A 21,071-nucleotide genomic window follows, 5' to 3' on the forward strand; every position below is an offset into this window, starting at 1 on the left:
TGTGAAAAAAAATCAGAATTCTAAGATTAAAGTCAGAATTTTGAGAAAAAAGTCAGAATTCAGAGAAAAAGAAGTCAGAATTTTGAGACTTCTGTGAAAAAAAATCAGAATTCTAAGATTAAAGTCAGAATTTTGAGAAAAAAGTCAGAATTCAGAGAAAAAGAAGTCAGAATTTTGAGACTTCTGTGAAAAAAATTAGAATTCTGAGATTAAAGTCAGAATTCTAAATTTTTTCCCATATTAAATTGAAATAATATTTAAAAAGCAGGTAACTTTTTTTTGGTTTTGTTTTGTTTTTTCAGTGGCCCTGATTTGTTAAAAAATGCCTAAATTAAATATTTGGCAAATAAATGAATGATTAAAGCTTTAAATAGCTACATAACTATTTAGCTGAAGGAAGTTGGCTATTTAGGTAGATCTTTATAGCCTACATTTATAATATTTAGTTAGTTAAAAAAAATTTGCTGAAGCTAATTTTTGAAATGAAATTCTATATTTACTATCCAAATTAAATATTTGGTTATACATTTGAATATTTTTTGAATAATATTTAGCTGTTTCAATTCAGTTTATTTCTATAGTGCCAGTTCACAACACTTCATCTCAAGGCCTTTTACAGTTCAACCAGATCATCCAGTCAGATTGATTCAAAGTTTTCTATCTACGGAAAACCAGTTGATTGCATTGACTCAGACTCGAAGGGAATCCCTCACACTAAGCATGCATGTAGCGACAGTGGAGAGGATAAACTCCCTTTTAACAGGAAGGTACCTTCAGCAGAACCAGGCTCAGTGTGAGCAGCCATCTGGGGTTACAGGAGACAGAAGCAGAGATACAAAAAACAACTGTAAAAGGATTATGTTGTGTTTTACGAGGGCAGTAAAATTGTTTGAAAAGTAAATATTATTGTTAAAACAATTAAATGTTATTCACAAGCAAAATCCAGAATCGTCTGATTTTTTTTTTTTTTTTACATTATACAGCAAAACATTTATTTTTGAGTCACAGGACCCATCTTTCATGCTATTTACAGCAGTCATAATCTAGGAATTTTGAGACAATGAATTTTGCTATCATTCTAGCAAAAATAAATGTAAGGATTCCTGCTAAAAACTACTTACATTTAACAATAAACCAGTTGTATAGGTGTGTGTTGATGCCCCTCATCCCACTTCTCATTCCTTAGTTTCAGCTCATTAAAGCAGATCTGTTACACATGATCTTTAAATTTCATAAATTTCCATATTTTGTTTAAAAGTAGGTTACTGTTAAAAATTGAAAAACATTTTATTTTTAAACTATTTAAGAATGATTTAGATGATTCATGAATGTAAATATTATTCTTATGTATACAATGCATGATTTTGAATCTACTTTTATAGCATCTTTATAAGGATTAACCCACCACAAGTTATCCATCTGACTTATAAACATTGTTGCCTACACTGACCCCTCCTGGCTGAGCAGGATACTACACACAGTCACTGACTGCCGATTTGCAAAAAACAACCAAAAATAAGGCCAAAGACAACATGTCATTTCACAACAAATAAAATTTATTCAATTATATATTACAAATATGTACAAGTCATGTAACAAGTAAATATTAAAATAGACATTTTTTTAGAACTATCGTTCAAAAGGCATTATGTTGAAAAAATAGGATTTGTTGTGATCTCACGTCGAAACTGTAAAAGTTTTTTTCTTTTTTTTTTTGTTTTGTTTTCTTGGAAGCCACAACAGACTTTAATGTGCGCAACACACACTATGGACAACACATGAGGAGTGAGGCCGCTAAAAGAGACAACGTTTGGGAGGAAAGAAAATCTCCAAAAAGCTGGAACACTTCTGTAAACCTCACAAATTTAAGAGTCCACGGTACAGCTTTGTAAGAGAAAGAACATCGCAACGCATGCACAGCATCAAAACTGCCAAAGTCGAAGAACACCAGCTGTGGTGTAAAGCTCCAGATGTGGAAGAGATGAAGGAAGAAACGACTGGAAAGAAAGGAAAAGGAACAGAAGCCAACGACAACAACGAGAACATCACGGACAAGAGGAGACTCGATATAAAAAAAGACGACTTTGGTCCATTAAAACATCAGACAGAACAGTTTACAATCAAAATATCTATTACTTTTTGTTTTTACAGGTTTAAAACAATAATTACATGACTATGTACAAATGCACATTTTTTATGTATAAAATAAGTTAAAAAATTAAGAGCACAGTCTGTACACAACGTATGAACACTTTGAAAACATTTGAAATCTTTCAGGTGTGACTGCTCTGCTCCACCTGGCCCAGTTTCTTCTTCTGCAGCCGGGACCCTGTTTTTTCTTTTTTTTTTTTGTCCTCATTTGACTCTTTAGAAAGAGCTCTGGAGTAAAAGCCACCTATGCTCTAAGTGCTCCTCTGTGTGATCGCCACATTCTAAGTGCTTCACATTTCCTTCTTTGTCCCTACGAAGACACAGCCACAGACCCGGGCCGTTCCATGGCTCATATCGGGGTCAGGTCGAAGTCGTCGTTGACCTCTACTAGTGGGATGTAGAACTCGGGGATCTCAAAGATGCTGGTGGACTTGTAGGTGGCCGGGTCAAGCTCCTGCAGCTTGAGCTGCCACTCGAGACGCTGCACGGCGTTCAGAGCCGCCGCCTCGTGCTGCTGCCTCATCAGGAGACAAGTCTGTGGAGAAAATGAATGTGATAATCTAATCCAGAATCAGATCTACTGATCTGTGATCTATTTAGCATCAGGAAACAGGAGCTGGACACAATGTCCAAAGCCAGCTTAATTAACTATAAGGCCCTATTAACGGAACACTAGAGCTGAAAAGCTTTTTATGGATTCAAGGAACCAAAGTGAAAATGACGAGACATCTGCTCCTTGTTAAACACCAACCACCTTTACTTCCAGTGAGACTAAATCATTGCTAAAAATTGCTGCTTTAGGCATCATAATTGAGATTGCAGTTATGCTAAAATAGTATCATAAATGTAATTTTACAACACTCACCAAATTATTCAAAACACATTAGAAAATTATTATTTTTTTTAAAGAGCTTCTTCTGTGACTGACTGCTGCACCTTAGATGCACAAATGAGTGTCATCGTAGATCCTTCCTCCAAGCTACAGCTAAAACTTCCCCAGATCTGCTCCCAACAAACTCAACCTTATATTTTTGGACAGTTTTTTTTCTAGTTCTTGGGAATCTGTTTATGAAAAAATACACAAATATATTTCTTCGAATATGAATCTGCTCTACATCCGAGGTCTAACCCAAAGAGCAATTTTACCCCGAGCTAAATAAAAAACATTAAGAGCCGCAAATACTACATGGCCTTTAAAAAAAACATAATTTATTGTTTTATTTGCAATATAATATCTGTTGCCAATTTAAATAACAGTTTATTTGCATTTTTAGTTTGTAAAATAAGGGCAACGTGAAAGAGGAAACATTGATTGTAGATTTTGTTCTATAGGATATTATTTTATATAAAAAAAATAAACACCGTTTCCAAGCTAATGACAAAAGATATAATCTAAAAACATATTCCTGATCCTTTAATGTCATTCTGTAGTGAAAATTACGTTCAATTGTTCTGTTAAAAACCTGCTAACCCTTGTTAGAATTACATTTTTAAATAAACTATATTCAAAAACATTTAGTTCTTTATCATTTTACTCACTAATGAGAGCCATGGTAGAGGGTCCAAAGAGAGACTTTTGGCTCCGGAGCCACAGTTTGGAGTTTTTCTTTTATTGTAAATTAACCCTTGCTTTACACAGTCTGATCTTAATCATTGTTTCCATTTATTTTTCAGTGTACCTGCATGCCTATATCTGCCTTTCACTTCAGTTGTTTGGGCATCAATAAAGACAGAAGACCCAAGAGGTCATTTAGCAACGGATCTGAACCTCATTGGAGGGTTTTAGAAAAGCAGTCCGCACAGTGCTGCTGTAAAGATGATGGTCGGTTTCTCAAAAGGAAGCCGAGTGAGCAGCAATCAACTTTACTACTAAAAAAACACAACTAAAAATGTTCTCTTACCTTCAGTTTATCAAATTTGTCGTCAACATCCTGTAACCAGGACATGAACTGCCGGGCGTTGAATCTGTCCCTCACTGATGTTTTTCCATCATCATTCTGCAGAAAAAGCCCAAATAAAAACAAATTAAATAAAAAAAAAAAAAAAAAAAAAAGTTTTTTCTCATACACAGTTCATGCTGCCAACCTGGATGTCCTGAGGCATGTTGTACACTTCTGCGTCCAATAGGACAGTACAGGCGCTAAAAGGCAACGTCTGATTGGCTAGTGTTCTTGCAGCCCGGTAATGGACTCGGAGGACCTCCTGCTCATTTGAAACTATCAGCTTTTCCTGAGAAAAACAAACAGAGCAAATAAAAGGTCAGGTCGGTATGAGGGAGGAAAGCAAAACTGCAGCGAATAAAGAAGCAGAACTGAAATAAAATCAGATTTGGATCCACATACTCTTTCAATACTGTGCTGCAGCCGTAGCTTCATTCGGACAACCTCCTGCTGCTTGAACATCTCCTTCAGCGGCTCAGGAAGAGATGGAGGCGGAGTTATCTGTGGAAGACATCAGTATTATTCTACAGCAAAGATCTTTGTAGCTTTACCCGTGACAGATTCTGTTTCAAAATGAATGCTGTGCCTTGCTAAAGTATTCATACCCCTAGTATTGGAGTCACAAACAGGTGTGTTCCTTTTAAAAAAAACGAACCAAAAAACGTCGCCGCCCCGTCTGCAGACACTGTGCTGCACCTCTCCCAAATTGTAGGTGTCCGCAGACAGTACCACAGGAAGGAGGCCTCTGATTGGTCAAATCTACATCTGCTCTACACTATGTGTATTTCCTGTTTGGTACCTTACCGGCTTGTCTTGTTTGTATGCCTGCCATTGTAGAAAACAGCTTGTGAAAATTGACCAGCTAGAAGAGCGAAGTGCGCGAGAACGCTGGGACCCTTTTACCACCTGAATCCCTGCTCTTTTTCGCCCTCATGTCCCTCTGTTGTCACACAAACTTGCTCCTACTTCTTCACCGCCTCGGCCGTATCTAGACCCACAGCTAGCTCGTGATTGTCCCTTTTGCGTTGTGGCGTGGAATAACAGCGCAGACCACGCTTCAATATTGGGCATAAATCAAAAATGTCTACATCATACCTGCGAAAAGCTAACTGTGACACACTGCTGTGGGAGTATAACTGTGGGGGAAATATTCCACATGTGATGATGGCATTGGTATTCAGCCCCTCAATCAACAATTTGGACAAATACCTATAAAGTAAATTACATCATTGAACATCTACAGACGGACATCTTTTCTCATTGCACATGTGCGCTTTCATATGAATTTAGCCATAATTTAATTTAGGCACCAATGAGGTAAAAGGTTGTCATGTATTAAGAGGATTACAATAGTCTGATGTGATAAAATCTGAGAATATAATCTGGACTCACTGTTGGTATGCAGAGTTTGCTGAGTGGGTTCCCATCCAGGAGGTAGGATCCATTAAAGGTGACGTACTCATCGTAATACTGCGGTGGCTGGGGCGTGACGTTGCACAGCACTTTGCGCTTCTCTTCGATCTTCTTGCGGATGTGCAGAAACTCGTAGTACGGGTTGGCCCGCTCTGTCTGGTAGGGCTCGATCTCCTCCAGCTTCACAGAATCCACAATGGCTGCGAGGGACTGTTGGCACTTCTCCTTCTCCTGCTGGGCAGAGGAGCACAGCGGGGAGTTGGACGGCTTGGGCATCTTCCTCTTGCGGGGATGAGGGACGTGGACGTCCACATCCTCGTACGTGGGGCGAACTTTGAGCTTAGCTCCTGAGGAATCTGAGTCTCTGGCTCCAGACTGCGGTGAGGAGCTCCCGGAGGTATTGCTACTGTCAGTCTGCGTCTCTTCTGCAGCTGATGACTCTGTTTTGTCGTCTGCTGGTGTGACCTCCATCGGCTTCGAGGGGATCTCAGCTTTAGCGCCAGATGTTTCCTCTTTGCTGCCTTCAAGGGAAGAGCTCTCTGCTGCAGCAGCAGTGCAGCTCTCTGAGCTCTCCAGAGCGTCAGTCGTCTCCTCTGACTTGTGTTCGGGGGTTGCAGAGGACAAAGCATCCTCCATGGGACCATCAGGACATGGTTCTAGGTCCTCAGTTGAAGGCTGGGAGTTGTCTGGATCATCTACTGGTTTGTCTTCTTCAGCTGCTGGGAACTCTCTTGAAGCAGACGTAGGAATGTGCAAACTAGCGGTTGTAGGTGGACTATTCGCCCCCTCAGGTATTGGGTTTTCTGAACCCGTGTCCGTGTTCTCATGTGCAGGGTTCTCCATAGGTACATCATGATGGTCCGACACCTGCAGGCCGTCCGACCGATTCTCTGTGCTGGAAGTTGGTAGTGTCTCTGATTGAGGGGGGGACTCTGTGTCCATAAGGGCAGACTGTTCGTCAAATCCCGATGGCTGATCCGATTCTTTGCTCCAACATTCCTCCTGCAAGGTTTCCGCTGGACCGGAGACGTCTTTCACTAGAGCAGGATCTGGGGAGGGAGGAGATTTCTGCTCTGTCAGAGAGGCATCGAGTTGTGGAAGCATCTGGTTTTTATTTGGAGGATCTCCAATAGGGAGTCCTGTTGCACTGCAGCCCTCGTTTTCGGTCACTGGATCAGCTGATGGGTTTAGGTTTTGTTGAATGACGAGGTTCTCCTCGGGTTCTGAGCTCTCCATAGTTTTGGGTTCCTCTGCCGTGGTGCTGGTAAGGCCACACTTGGACGGATGCTCCATGCTATCAGTCTCAACGCATGAGCTGGGATCCTCCTCCAGAACACTCTGGAGGTACTGTGGTTCATGCTTCCCCAGCAACAGCGTCTGGTTACTCTGGGGAATGTCTGGAAGACTGTTACAGTCTCTGTCAAGGGCGGACGGGGACCTGGCGGCTTGGATGACAAGGGAAGACTGGAGAAACGCTTGCTGGGAGTCGAAGGTCTCCAGGTTCAAGTCCGAGTCGTACTCCGCATGTCTGGAAGTTAACGTTGTGGCCTGATAGGACTCCTCGGAGCTCGCTACAGAGACTAAAGACACAGAGCGGGACATGAGGCCAGCGCGGTCGCTCTCTGGCCGAGGCGATCTGCTCAGGCAGTTTTCAACCACAGAGATGACCTTCGCGCTGATGGCGGGGACGCTCTTCCCATCCAGAGACAGCGTCCTGTTGACGTTTCCGTCTTTCAGGTGTTTCTCTCTGCCGTGGGCGTCGGATGATTCCGAGCTTTTAGAGCGTGTCAGCTCTTTGTTCACACAGAGTTCTGGTTTGGTTTTGTCTTTGGGTTTGGACTTTCCCGCCTCGCACAGAGGCCGTTGTTTCAGCCTCTCCCGTTCTTTCTGCTTGATTTTTTCCAGATGTTTCCGATGCCACAGCTCAATCTCCTGGTCTTTCATGCTGAGCATTCGCTCAAAGCTTGTCTGCATCAGGTCGTCGTTCACCAGGCGTTTCTCCTTCGGCTTAGCGTCCCGGATGGCTGTGGGGGTTTTTGGTTTGCTCTTGTCGGGGTCTCCCTCGCTGGGCTTCGTTTTGTTGATGCGGACCTGCTGGGAGCGGTCTTTGTGCCTGTCTTTATCTTTGTGTCTGTCGTAGTCCCGCTCCCGCCGCTCTCGATCCTTCTCCGGCGTCTTTGCGGCTTCTTCCTTGGATTTTGTAGAAAAGACCTTGCCGCTCTCAGACAGACAGCTCCTCTTATCTTCTACCGGTAACTTTAGGTTGGAGCCTGATGAAATGCTGCCATCTTTTATCTTATCTTTCTTTTTCCTGTCACAGTCCTTTTCTTTCAAGCGTTCAGACTTGCTGTGATCTGTGGATTTCTCAGGAAGTTTCCCCCTCCTTTCACTGTTTGCTCGATCTTTTTCTTTGTGATCTGCCGTGTTGTACTCCCTGTCCTGCCGCTCTTTCTCAGAGCGTTTCTCAAGCTTCTCTTTAGTTTTCCTGCCATCTTCGTGCTTCTTTGCCGCAGATATAGATTTCAGTTTCTCACTCTCTCTGTGGCTTTTGTCTCCAGGTGTGAGGTTAGAGACGGTTCCTGTTCTGTCTTTTTCTTTCCAGCGGTCGACTGAATTCTGTGGCTCAGCCCTGTCGGTGTGCTCCAGTTTGATTTTTTTCTCCTTTTCCAGATGTCTTTTCTCCGTTTTATCTGGATCCTTTTCTTTTCCTGGAAGCCTCCTATCCGATTTGTCACGTGAGGCCTTTTCGGACGGATCCAGCTGTTCCTGATCAGCTGTGATGGGTTTCTCCTCTGTCTCCTCTTTCATGCCGCTGCTCTGCGGCGACTCCTCTGAACTCTGGCCCAGTCCATGACAGTCTACCTTCTCGTCGTGCTCGCTAGGCTTGGAGTCCTTTGCCTTCTCCTCTTTCCCCACAGCCTCTCTTCGCTCCTTCTTCACCGTCTTGTCTTTTTCCCGTTCCTCTCTCGGCTTCTTTTCCTTCACAGCAGAGTGCTTCTCCTTTGAGTTTCTCTCATCTTTGACAGGAGAAGAATCAGGCCCCTTCTGGACTGAGCCAAGGTCCTCACCTTCCTTTTTCACCATCAGAGGTTCGTCTGCCTCGTCGCTTTTAAAAAAGTTTTCCTTCCAGAACTCGCGGTCGAACTCCAGATTCCTGTGGCCGTCTTTCCTGGGCTCCTTCTGCCTGTGCCGGCTGCGCTCAGCTTTATACTCTCTCCTGTGTTTATCTTTCTCCTTGTGTTTGAGTTTATGCTTCTTCACCACTTTTCCATCCAAATCAGTCTTCCATAAGACCCCTTCGCCGCTGTCAATGCTGTTTCCTATCACGCCGTCCTTGCAGGGGCTCGAGTGGCCATCGTCTCCGTCCATGCTGGCGTCCTTCTGTTGATGCTTGCTCTTTTCCCTGTGCTTGCAGCCCTTGGTGCTGGAGCTTTCGGTGCAGTAATCTGCATCAGGGTAGTGGTTGTAAGAGCTGTCGCTGATGGACACCTTGGGGTTTTCCTGTTTGAGTGGACACTGCTTGTCTGCCAGGCTGTGATTCAGCTTAGGGGATTTAATGGAGGACAGATGGAAGAGGTGGACAGAGGAGTCGTCTTTAGGACTGAAAGACATCTTAAAGGAGTCCTCCTCCCGCCCCTTTTCGTTGCTCTCGGACACAGTAGCAAGTGAGAGGACTAAAGTTTTGCTGTTCTCCTTCCCGTCTTCCTCGTTTTCCTTGTTTTTGTTCTGGCTCTTGCTCTTCTTCTTCACTTTACCCTTGTCCTTTAGCTCGACATTGTCCTTTTTCAACCTTGTGTCCATTTTGTGGTTCTCTGAGCTCTGGGAGCAGGTGGGGGAGTTTCTTTTCTCTAACAGGCTCTCCATTTCGTCGCTGGAAGTGTCGGAGCTGCACTGGACACGAGAGCTCTTGGTTTTTTTGGACTTGGTAGAAGAGTCGCTCTTGCTGCTTTGCTTTCCCGCTACATGATTTCTTTCTTTGTCCTCCTTCTCCCGCTGCCTCAGCTCCCTCCTGGGGATGTGCCTGTCATTCAGGGCTTTGCTCAGGTCCTCCTCTTCTTCCTCATCTTTGAATTCATACTCGTCCATGCCTAGCACGGACGACATCGCCTTTGAGACCGGTTTGCCATCAGATTCCTTTTCGGTGTCCGAGTCCTCCATGTTTTCGTCTATGCTGGACGGATTGACAGATGGAGGGTCTTCAGATTCTGCAGGGAGAGACAGGTGATAAATACAAGTAGGTAATATAAAGACCTACAGAAACATACAAGTCTTACTAATTCAGCTATAAAAACTGGATATTAAACTCGGCTACGGACTGGACAATCGAGGAAGGAGTGCTGACTCAATGGTCCTCTTGTCATGGACGCCCTCTACAGGTTAGAGAGCCACAAATAGTTCTCGTAAAGAAGCTAGCCCAATGTACTGATGGAGAGTTTAGTTCAAGGAAAAAGTTTAGCACTAAAAGGCAGCTTATGACAGCCTTGAGGATGAAAGAAGATCGTGATGTGAAGATTCACAGGAGCTGCAGCCAGATTCTGAGTAATGACAGTGGACCAACACAAACAGTGGACATGGCTAACCAATTAAAAAAACAACAACACTGAACCTCAGGGATCTTTGATTCTGTGCCTCTCTGCCGTTTGCTAAAGACTCTAGTACCTTGCTTTTCAAATAAAACACATGGCTGACTTTAACCTGAAAGATTTTAGATCTATAGGGACATTACAGCCCCAGCAGGATGCTTCTGATTTTTCTCTCTGGTTAAGAAATGCCTTTTGTGTCCAACTCTATCTATGGATCATGTCCTAATGGACAACAGTAAAGACACTTCTCTAGATTCAAATTATTTTCAGTGAAACTACATGTTGTTTTCAATTTACCAGAAATCATCATACTTTACAGAAAAAAGTTTGTAATATATTACTGTTTGCAAGGGAATTTAGAGATGTTTCACTTTTCAAACTGAATTGTTGAAAAGAAAAAAACAAAAACTCTATATGATATACAAATAACCAAGATGGCACTCTAATCTCTAGAAAATCCGAACAGCCCAAGCATCCAAATCAGTAAATATTTCTCAAAAGTAAGTTACAATAATTTGAGCCGGTATTTTAGATAATCTTCCAATAAAACTTGTATTTTTGCCTTAAACAACATTGAGATAAAGCATTTTAAATAGGATAATGGAGCTGTTTATTTGCTTTTTTTAAATGCAAATCATATTCTGTTGGCAAAGTGTCCAACATACCAGTGTAAATTGAGGGAAAACTTTAACTGATTAATTTTTTGCAGTTCAATTCATCTATCTGCTGTTTTTTTTGTGTGTGGCATGGTGCTTCCCACCTGAGGAGCTCTCGTCTTGTTCTGACAGAGGAACCTCTCCTTTCAGCAGCTGCTCCAGCTCCTGGGAGTCAGCCACGTCCACCGGCCGCTCCCCGCGTTTGTTGGCTTGGAAGGCGTTACCGCCGTGACGAAGTAGGAGTTTCACAATCTGAGAAATACAAGAGGATGTTGTAAGAAATCAGTATAATGCAGAGACTCATTAATTGAAAAAAGACAGTTAGCAAACTTCTTATTAGGTCTTACGTCTTTATGGCCACTGCTGGAAGCGTCATGAAGCGGCGTGTCGTCATCCAGACCCTGCGTGTTCACCTCTGCCCCTGCTGCTATCAAAACCTTTGCTACGTCATAGTAACCCAGATTACAGGCTTCGTGAAGAGGAGTCCAACCTGTGGGGGAACATCGGACCACTTAGAACAGCTGCCATTTATTTGGAGTTTATCCCCGCCATTTTCTCTCCACTAATGCAAAACGACACAGAAGTCGCCGCTGTACGAACTGACTGTTATCTCTCTGAGAGGCAACACATTTTTATCGGCGACTGCAGCACAGCTTCTCGTCATTAGCAGTCGTACAGACGTAATGATGGTGTTAAATGACTACCTCCTGCGGCAGCGTACCTGCAAAGTCTTTGACATTGACATCGGCTCCCAGGCTAATGAGCTCTTTAACTTGCTTGGCGTCTCCACGGATGGCTGCCATATGAAGGGGGGTCTCCCCGCGCTCGTTCCTCTTGTTGACTTTGTCCTTCTGTCGAGACGAGGCGCTGCTGGGGACCTTCTTCTGTATGGGCGTCGTCTGCGAGGGGTGGCTTGGCGTGGAGTCTGGACAAAGAATGAAGGCTTTAGCTGATTTTAAAAGTGGTGATAAATCATAGGCCTTGATATAGAATTAATAATAACGCTAAAGTCCTGTTAACAAAAATAAAATAATAAAAACAACTTTAGAAACTTATCCTTGATTTAGCCTGTTAAGTGTAAAGCTACTCTTGGAAACAGAAACAACAATGATGTTCCCAAATAGTTGGAAACTGTAAATGGGGGCAGCTTCCTTTAAAAACTAAACAAGAAACCAAAGAATGAGCTCAGCTACTGAAACCGAACGTTCACATGTGATGTACACAAAGATGGCGACAAATGCGGCTAACCTGTTCTTGGTCCATTTTGGGTAATACCAGAATAACCATACAATTATTTGAAAATACATTTTTGACTAAACTTCTGACTTTGAAATAACTTGGACGTTTCTATGCATTTCTTAATTACTCAGAATTGTCCTTTAAAACAAGGGTCCTTTCCTAAATCCAGCAAGAGGAAAATTCATTCTTAACCTAAGCCATCATTCGACCTTTAAAAAGTGAACAGTTAAGGCGTGCAACAATGGCCCCTCCTTCATGGTTTAATGTTGCTTGTTTATGTAGTGTTTGTGAAACTGTGTAATTGTATTCCTGTACTTTTATGTTTTTACCCTGCAGCACACCAAATTACCCCCAGGGGGGACAATAAATCTAAAGTTGAAGTGGAACATTATTTATCTCCTTCATCCTTGCAATAGTTCGCAGACGATTTGGCCCATTCCTCCAAAAACTGGTGTAATGGAGTCGGGTTTGTTGGCCATATTTCTCCCCCTTTTTCTTCATCCGTTGTTCTGCAGGATTACAACACCTCCTAGAAGGGCTAAATTCTACCTTCCAGATTTAACATTAAAATGAAACTGTCTCCCCATGGAATCAGCAGCGGACCACTTTGGACCAGCAGACTGAGAAGTGGTGGAGTTATTGATAAAGACAAAGGCAAAATCCCCACTCTAAAATAAATCATAAATCAGAGAATCAAAAATATGTTGCATAAGCTAGTCTGGAGAAAGGTCTGTGAACAGTAGGGACTCTTTCAAAGTTGCAATTCTTTAATTAATTTTTAGGTTTAGAGGCTCGATTTTTGTAAAGTGGACTGAGAGGAAAAGGGGTACAAGAGAGGGGGAGAAACATGCGGTAAAGGAACACAGGTGAGATTTGAACCCGGGTCAGCCATGTTGAGGACAAAGGCATCCGTATGTTGGTCATGTGAGCTAACCACAGCCACAACAAGAGATAGTAGACTGTGTGTGTGACAGTTGATGAATGGAATGATGATGAATGCAGAAAAACTGACCAACAGAAAAACTGGGTAAGCACAGAAATGGAAAGACAAATGGATGGAGTATTTCCAAATAATATCTGGGAATATTTTTTTATTCCTACTCATCCAGCCTTGGAAAATAACAAAAATCTAATGCCAGACTTTTCCCGGGACCCTGTGACTAAGACATCAAGAGGATCGTCATGCACTTTTTCTGGGAACTTGCAAACATGTTTCAGGAAATGTTTGTTGAATAAATGATTCATTCTTAAAAGATGTTCACAAGAATGAATCATGTCACAGTAAACACTGGTCAGGATGAAGTAAAGGTGAAAAGATCTACAGACCTGGACTGTTGGCGGTCATCTGCATGAGAAGAGCCATCTGTTTGCGCTCAGACAGCGGATACCCGAATAAAAGGTTGGAGGACTGGGACTTTCTGCTCCCAGGTTCCTTCTTCACCTTCTTCTTATCTGGTCCATCCTTATCTGCAACAGAGTCAAGAAATATATTTAAAACATGTCCTAACGGTGAGCTTTCTAACTCGACAGAAACTTTAGTGCAAAAGTGACATGTTTTCCTCCTCCTTGTATCTGTTAGACACACTGAGAAACAGATGACAAGCATGAGGTTTAAAAAAAAAAAGAATAAAAAACGAAAACAAAACAAAAAAACAGGCATTCCCTTAAGCCAGTCAAGCGTCGACGGTGCTCCTTAGGGCCCCCCCATCTCCAATCGGACGACTGTTGCTAGACATAGACATGCTGAGCTGTAATTGGGGCAGATGCAAGGCGAAAACACACACGTGCATGTGTGCGCGCGTGTTTACAGCCGAGCAGCAGAGCTTCTGACGTGACTGGAAGAGGACAGCAGGGAGGGGCGGGGGGCTGAGGTTTGGGCTGCAGCATTTACCTGCGTATATCCTGCAGGGGGGCACTAATCTCTCTCCCCAGGTCTCACTCGACTGGCCTGGGTCTGAGTCATCTACAGTGCAAAGCAGAGAGGAAGGGGAGGGAGGGAGGGAGGGGAGAGAGCAAGGGGTAGAAGGGTGGGAAAGCACTGCATTAACGCTCATGCTCTCACACCCTCCTTGTTCCACATGTAGTCAAACACAGACAGGCACAGCGGCACGCTGCGGATTATGAGTCATTGCAACACAGGAGGCTAGAGGAGGAGATCCAATCAGGCGGTCATTTACTCCGCTTCCTCCAGCAGCTGCTTGGGGGAGAAAAAAACTGCTGGAGAGGAAAAGCCACCCTCGGAGCTAGTTTGCCTTTAAAGCCTCTGCAACACATAAATTACATTTAAATGAAAGGTTTCATTCTGAGGACCACACAATGAAAATCACAACGCAGGGCGCTGCTCTACAGGGGAGATGAAGGCTCACTGGAAGATCCCAAGATGCATGTAAACACTCTGTACTTACTGACTGTAAAGACAGATAAACTATACACAATGTGTTTTCTTTTAAGTTCAGATCTGATATAAACTGACATTTATGCTTCCAACTGGAAGATGGGAAATGAAATGAGTTTACACGACTAAGATGGTAAAATTAGGACGGCTATAAAGAAGAGCTGAAATACTTGTGGTGGGAAAATATCTCAGAAGTCTGTATTGTTTAAGGTAGCCTTAAAATTCTTCATCCTTCAGTAGGAACCAAGCAAACACTAAGGTTCTTCCGACATAATGTGTTGCTGTTTGACAGAGGGCTGAACCATGTGGACCAAAACTTATATCACAATAGGTTTCTTATAGTGAATACTAAATCATTTCATTAGCAATATAAACAAAAATAAAGCCTCAGAAGTACTCCAAAGAATTCCTGAACAAAATTTGGCAATCATTTTGAATGTCCACCAGTGTAGCTTTTTTACAAATTTGCTTTACAAATTAAAATGTATAAAACTATATAAAATCTGGAAAGTCAGTCACTGGCCAATGCTCTATTCATACACTATAATGTGCATTCAAATATACCACTGTTATAGAATACATTTATATTTATAGTAGTTTGAGAACTTTTAGGCCAAAGCGTGCCAATGAAGAGTCTCTGATTAAGGAATCTCTTGGTCCTAAAAGTCAATTTTTAAAAAGGCACGTAAGCAAAAAAGTTTAATTGTACTTAACTCTCAATTTAAAAGTAGACTTGCACCGGTCAATTCAGATGATTTTCACGTGAATGCCGACTGGCCGTTCATTATGAAGACTACGACTTTTAAGCTCCGGTTCATGAGTTTCTCTCTGAGCGAACTTGCATCTTTGTCCTGCGCTTGGTCCTTATTTGTTTAAGTCAGAGTGCCAAACACAAGGACACAAATCACCCAGATAACAGAGGGAAGAGGAGACAGCATTCAAAGCTCAGACAGTAGCAGCGGGGAATCCATTTGAGAACAGCGGGAGAGCGAGCTTTATAACTGGCGGCCAACCGTGCCCCCCTCTGGAGCTAGGGAACCAGAGCGGTAGATCAGAGGAGCCCAATGGGCAGACAGGAGCGGGGGAGATAAGGCAGGTAAGGAGGAGATCGGAGGAGAACTTCAGGTGTTTGGATAAGGTGGTCAAGAAAACAGCGGCAGGGAGAGGAGAGGCTACATTTCACCGAGGCTAGCTAGTCTAAATGCGGAGAATCCAAGGAACACGGCGACTGAAAAAGTACCACAGAGGAAACAGAATACTGAGGATGAGGTAGAGGCTACTGCTGACCAGGAGTCAGACTATAGTACTTTGGAGGAGCCAGTCAGGGAGAATGAGCAGCAGGAGGCTACGGCTAGTCTAGGATAACCACTAGAGCAGGGGCGAGCAATTCCAGTTCCTGGAGGCCGGTATCCTGCAGTTTTTAGTCCAACACACCTGAATCAAATGGCTTAGTTATCTCAGTATGTCGTCAGTTCCTCCAGAGTCCTCTCAATCATCTAATTATTGGATTCAGGTGTGTTAAACCAAAGGCGTATCTAAAAGTTGGAGGATAGCGGCCCTCAGGAACAGTAATTGCCCATCCCTGTACTAGAGGCTAAGTTCTGGAGGTGGAAGAATGACAGCAGGGGGGTCAGAGGAGCCTGTGGGTGGACAGCACAGGGGAGAGAGGGCGACTGCTGGTCAATGTCTATGCTGCAGGTATAATGGTGAAACAGTCCTTCTAGGGCTAAATTAAATTGGCTTTTTAAAAATCTATACATAAAACTCTTAAGGGCATTCCTCCTGTGTCAACCTTTGTCAACATTATTTCCTCTCTTTCATTTTGATTCAAAAAAGCTCATCTCCGCAGACACCTACACAGTATTCAATCTTTTTCATCTATAATTTTGATACCTAACAATACATTGTCAATGCACATGAGAGAGCAGCTGAAGACTTTCTGGATTTGATGCTGCGATCGGCAGATACCGATTTTTGTGATTGTGTCCCAAAATCCTGACCGGTGCATGTCTATATAACAGGAAGGTTTTAAACAGTGGGTGGGGTTTCGTTGGCCTTGTTTACTGTGATAAATAATAACATGATATGTAAACTGATTTTTTTGCATTCACTCTGGTTTTATTTTTAATTGCGTTTTACTTTTCTTGATGTTTGGAAAAATTCAAAGGAAACAAAACAGTAGATATTCAAGCGATAGCCTTTTCATTAACAATGTTTGTTACCCAGTCAAATTTTCCAGAGCCATTCAATTTAAAAAAAATCTCCACTAGAAATAATCTTATCAGTAAACAGAGACCACATGTGTTTCGTGTAAATTTCAGTATGAATCCAGCTGTTCTGTCAAAGCTGCAGCAGCGTTTCTTAGAAAACAAACATCACCGTAAAGTTCTATACGTCACAGTGGACCCGTGAGACTGAAAGTTTTGGAGGCATTTAAAGCAGGTTTAGGCTCTGCTTATTCCATCATCAGAAAACTGTGGCTGTTTCTCAATATGTGTACTTGTGCGTTCTCATGTGCTTGTGTACTCAAAAAATGTCATCAGCCTCAGCCCTAGTACTGTTTCAATTTACAAGAACAAGAAGACTAAGAAAGGACGAGGTCCCCGGATATTGTCCTTGTCACTACCCGATCCATCCTGGAAGCATGCATGTGCATGCGCTAACAAAACAATAAGACCTGGGTCGCCAAAAACTATATAATAACGATACTGAAAATACTTATCTATATACTTACAACATTAAAAAATTTTAAACTGCATCATATAGAAAATATTAAATACTCGGAAGAAATGGATACGTTTTACATTCTCTCCATTGTACGTCATCGGACATGATCAGAGCATTGATCTCTATTTATTCACTGGACTGGTGATTGGCCAAATAAAGTGAAGCCAGCATCCACCATGCTAGTATTCCCCACTCCCACAGAGATGTGCAGTATAAATGCCTACATGTTTAGCTTTTGGCTACAAAAACAAGCAGTTTGCCAGCTATGGGAAGACATTCCACAGGTAATTTCACAGTCAGTGTGTGTCAAAGTGATGAATTTATGTTTATTTTAAAAGTCTTAAGTCCCCCTGAAAATGAGAACGTCGTTGTCGTTCAATGCTGTAGCGCACATATTGTTTACATTGCGACCGGTCTAACAAGGGCGTACCAATATGGCAGCCAGTGGCTTCACTTCAACCCCGTACTACCAACAGGCAATCAGCAATCTAGTGAATAAATAGAGATCAGTGGATCAGAGCAGTCACAGTAACGTTCGAAAGCATAAAGGCTCTCATTGAAGATTTTTTTTTCTTTGAAAGGCTATTTAAGTGTTTTTTTTTTTTTTTTTATGTATTGCTTTTTTTTTGTTTTTAGAATATGCAATATTTACGCAAACACAAAAATATTCAAAAGGAACCCCTAGCCTGAAAGACAAAAGTAAGAAAAAGGGGGCGGTATTGCCAACCAAGAAGTTATTCTGTTGGCGCATATGCAGGACGGATTGTGATTCCAGGATTGATTGGGCAGTGACACCCATGCCTCTTTATCGAATAAGCATCAGAGCAGACTTCTCCGTTCTTGAGATCAACAACTGTCCTTCAGGAAATGTTCAGTCAGACTTCTGCACCTGTTGACCAGTATGTGGGGTCACTGCTCATGAGAAAGGTACTTTCATTTGTCTCTGACTTTTTTAAACAAAAACTCAAAAACAATATTTTATTTTACTAAATTATCATTTAATAAATTTGTATTTATCATGACTTTTTTCAGTTTTGTATTATTTGAATTACTAGTGTGAATTGATCATGTCTTCAACGGAAGGGTCTGTGAACTTTTGGGCATAACTGTATGCTCGAAAGTGAATTAGAGAGAAGTGAATTAATTTAAATTAAAAATAAAAAGAAATTAGCAGAACTGATAGGCTTAGATCTTTTTCTAGTATTGGTTACAGAAACACATCAAAAGTTGGGAACTTTGGTGTGACAGATCAGGGGAACAATCAGCAGTCCAAACAATCCCTGGTAAACAAAGCATGGCAAAGTGCTGATGTTGCTAATGCTACATCAACATGAACGTACAAACACACACAGACACACACCCATGTCTGGTTTACTAGTCCAGCGGGGAATTTCCACTGACTTCCATTCATTTGTAGGTAAGTTCTACAACCTTACCATGACCCTTACCCTAACGGGTTTATACCTAATCCCAACCTAAATTCAATTCACACCTTAGACCTAAACCTAATACAGCATTTGTACTCATGGGGACAAGCATTTGTCCCCAGTGGAGCACTCAGTGCCCTCAATCTGCTATATTTTCTGCAAAATGGTCCCTGCAATGTAAGAAAAAAAAAAAAGAAAAAAAAAAAAACACACACTGAATGAGCTAAAATTTTTTCTTCTCTTGAAACTGACTAAACATGAATTTAAAAATGTTGGGAGGATTGTTTATGTAATAACCAGCTTATGATTCTTTCACATAAAAAAGCCATTACTTTCCAACTGTTGTTCAGTCAAATTTAAATAAGTATACATCTACATAAGACAGAGCCCACATAGAGGAAGTCAGTGGATCAAAGGATCCATTTTAACATGTTTGGTATAACAAAAATTTAGGAGGCAAGGTGATTGGGACCATTTTATAGATTTTACACTAATTGTAACATTTATCGAGCAGAGAAAATGTAGTTGTTCCATTATAGATGACTCCTGCCTTTTATTCCCTTTCCTTTTCTTTTCAGGCTCAACATATTAAGGGACTAATAGCTGTTAAAGCCAACCTATGTGAAGAAGAATAGTCCTCTAAACCCAATTACTGTTTTGCCACTCCAGGGCAGCATCAACTCTCATCAAGCATTTGCAGTAACAATGGGTCTCACTGTGGAGGGATTGGGCCACGTCTCCATTATAGAACTGCTTTAATTGAGCCACATTAGAGGTATACAGATCATGAGAGCTGGTTTATGATCTTACCTCAAAATTTCTGTCCGATTCTAATCGAGACTTTAACTAGACCACCACGAAAACCCTAATTCCTCTCTAAAACAAAGCCGCTGTTTTTTTTTCCACATTCAAGAAGTTGGTTCTGCTGGATATCTGCCATTAAACTAATTTCTATAACCTCCTGTTTATGACAAAGTTCACACTGAACCAGAGGAAGCAAAGCAGTGCCTTGAAGCTACCATATCTTGTTGTTACTTATATCAATGGGAATATAATTAGTTATTTTAACATAAGGCCAGCTCTTGATGATTGGTCATTTAAAAAATGAATTTGTGTATCATTTTTTTTGTTAAATCCCATCAAATATTCATTTCACTCAGTAACCAAAACACACAGCTTTATTTTTGTCTTTTTTACCAGAAACATTAGAGAACAAATAATCATGCGCATCATCATAGATTGCATATGAATCAGTGCAGCTCGTTTCAGCTTTAAAATGAAAAAAAAAAAAGTCTCTCAGTCAAGATTTGGACCTTCTTTAAATGTTTCAATCCAACTGAACAGGCTGCATTCAAATCCACCAGGTGGCAGTGTGAGGACGTGGCAGAGAGCCAGCTGAATGGCAGTTTGGTCTTACCAGTGTCTGAGTCCCGCTCCTCCGTCCGGGGCGGACTTGCAGTGAAGGAAAGCTTGCGCTTCATGGAAGACTTGGCTTTCCCTTCCTTTCCCAGCAATTCACTCCGATCCAACTTTGGAGTTTTGGTGAAAGGCGACAGCTTGTCTTTACTCTGTCAGAGTGAAGAACATGGTCAAAGGATTGTTAGATATTAGAGGGACTTGTAAGGCAGCACGTCAAACAATTACTGACTAAATTCAAAGACGAAAAATAAATAATGGCAAACAAGATGAGCAGAAATGGTTGGTTTGAGCTTATAAACACCACTGTGAAGCTAGAAGAAATATGACTCACATCTAACAGGAGACACATAAATATCATCCTAATATTATGTCTGGGCAAAATAATCTCAGTTTCAGCTGCATGACTCCTTGAAGCTGTTTTTTTTTTTTTAAATAAAAACTGCTGCCAAGTTAAAAATCAGGAGTGACCATGTCTGAATGGAAACAAATCTCCAGCTGGTGGAACTGCTGTGTCTAAATCATATAGTCAGGAGAACCACCAAAACATTCAGGATCATACAGATTTCACTGCATAGGGGTGGACAATAATTACAATATATAATCTCAATATAATTTCAATGCATCTCTCTGGTATCACATTTCCAATTACATGGCCGTCAATGATCACTCATATTGACGTCAACGTTTCCAGAACAACATTTCTAAAATGTTATATTGGAGGAGTTTTATAAATATGGCAAAAATAACAATCAGCAGTTTTCACAGGTATATGCTGGTCATTCTTGGCAGTCTTTCTGAAGCATTTATTTTATTTATATTATTATCAAAATAATCAGAGAGTTTTCTCTTTTCCTCAGCATCATAAAATAATTCCCTAAGCAACACAGGCACCATGCTGTCTGGATTACATTACATCTTTTTTTTTTATAACAAAAACAACTTTGTCTCAAGCAGTGGATTCCAAAGTCGGTTATTTAGGGCTGATATCCTTCTGGCATATTTTAGGTTGGTCTCAGGTTTGACATGTCTGAATTAGGGCTGGGCAATTTTGGTTATGACAAGAATTATAACACTAAATTAGAATTGATGATGATAATAAACCCCAGAAACTGGGCGAATTG

General features: G+C 41.7%; 1 protein-coding gene across 2 annotated transcripts in view; it reads right to left on the reverse strand.

Annotated features, from left to right (window-relative positions):
* Nucleotides 1-2,142: 2,142 nt before the first annotated feature.
* The window catches only part of ankrd12 (ankyrin repeat domain 12), a 51,983-nt gene continuing 33,054 nt past the window's right edge, over nucleotides 2,143-21,071 (reverse strand). Inside the window, exons 3-13 of one of the 2 annotated variants that reach the window (XM_015382204.1) lie at nucleotides 19,949-20,099; nucleotides 13,874-13,945; nucleotides 13,309-13,449; nucleotides 11,465-11,668; nucleotides 11,091-11,233; nucleotides 10,848-10,995; nucleotides 5,484-9,709; nucleotides 4,494-4,592; nucleotides 4,237-4,380; nucleotides 4,053-4,148; nucleotides 2,143-2,686 (exon numbers count right to left, since the gene is read on the reverse strand). In XM_015382204.1, the coding sequence (XP_015237690.1) occupies nucleotides 2,501-2,686; nucleotides 4,053-4,148; nucleotides 4,237-4,380; nucleotides 4,494-4,592; nucleotides 5,484-9,709; nucleotides 10,848-10,995; nucleotides 11,091-11,233; nucleotides 11,465-11,668; nucleotides 13,309-13,449; nucleotides 13,874-13,945; nucleotides 19,949-20,099 (5,610 nt within the window). In that variant the 3' untranslated portion in view covers nucleotides 2,143-2,500. The remainder of the gene's footprint in view (nucleotides 2,687-4,052; nucleotides 4,149-4,236; nucleotides 4,381-4,493; nucleotides 4,593-5,483; nucleotides 9,710-10,847; nucleotides 10,996-11,090; nucleotides 11,234-11,464; nucleotides 11,669-13,308; nucleotides 13,450-13,873; nucleotides 13,946-19,948; nucleotides 20,100-21,071) is intronic. The other variant, XM_015382205.1, reaches the window with a different exon arrangement.

This window comes from Cyprinodon variegatus, unplaced genomic scaffold, assembly GCF_000732505.1.
Source record: "Cyprinodon variegatus isolate N-32 unplaced genomic scaffold, C_variegatus-1.0 Scaffold253, whole genome shotgun sequence".
Classification (NCBI taxonomy): Eukaryota; Metazoa; Chordata; class Actinopteri; order Cyprinodontiformes; family Cyprinodontidae; genus Cyprinodon; species Cyprinodon variegatus.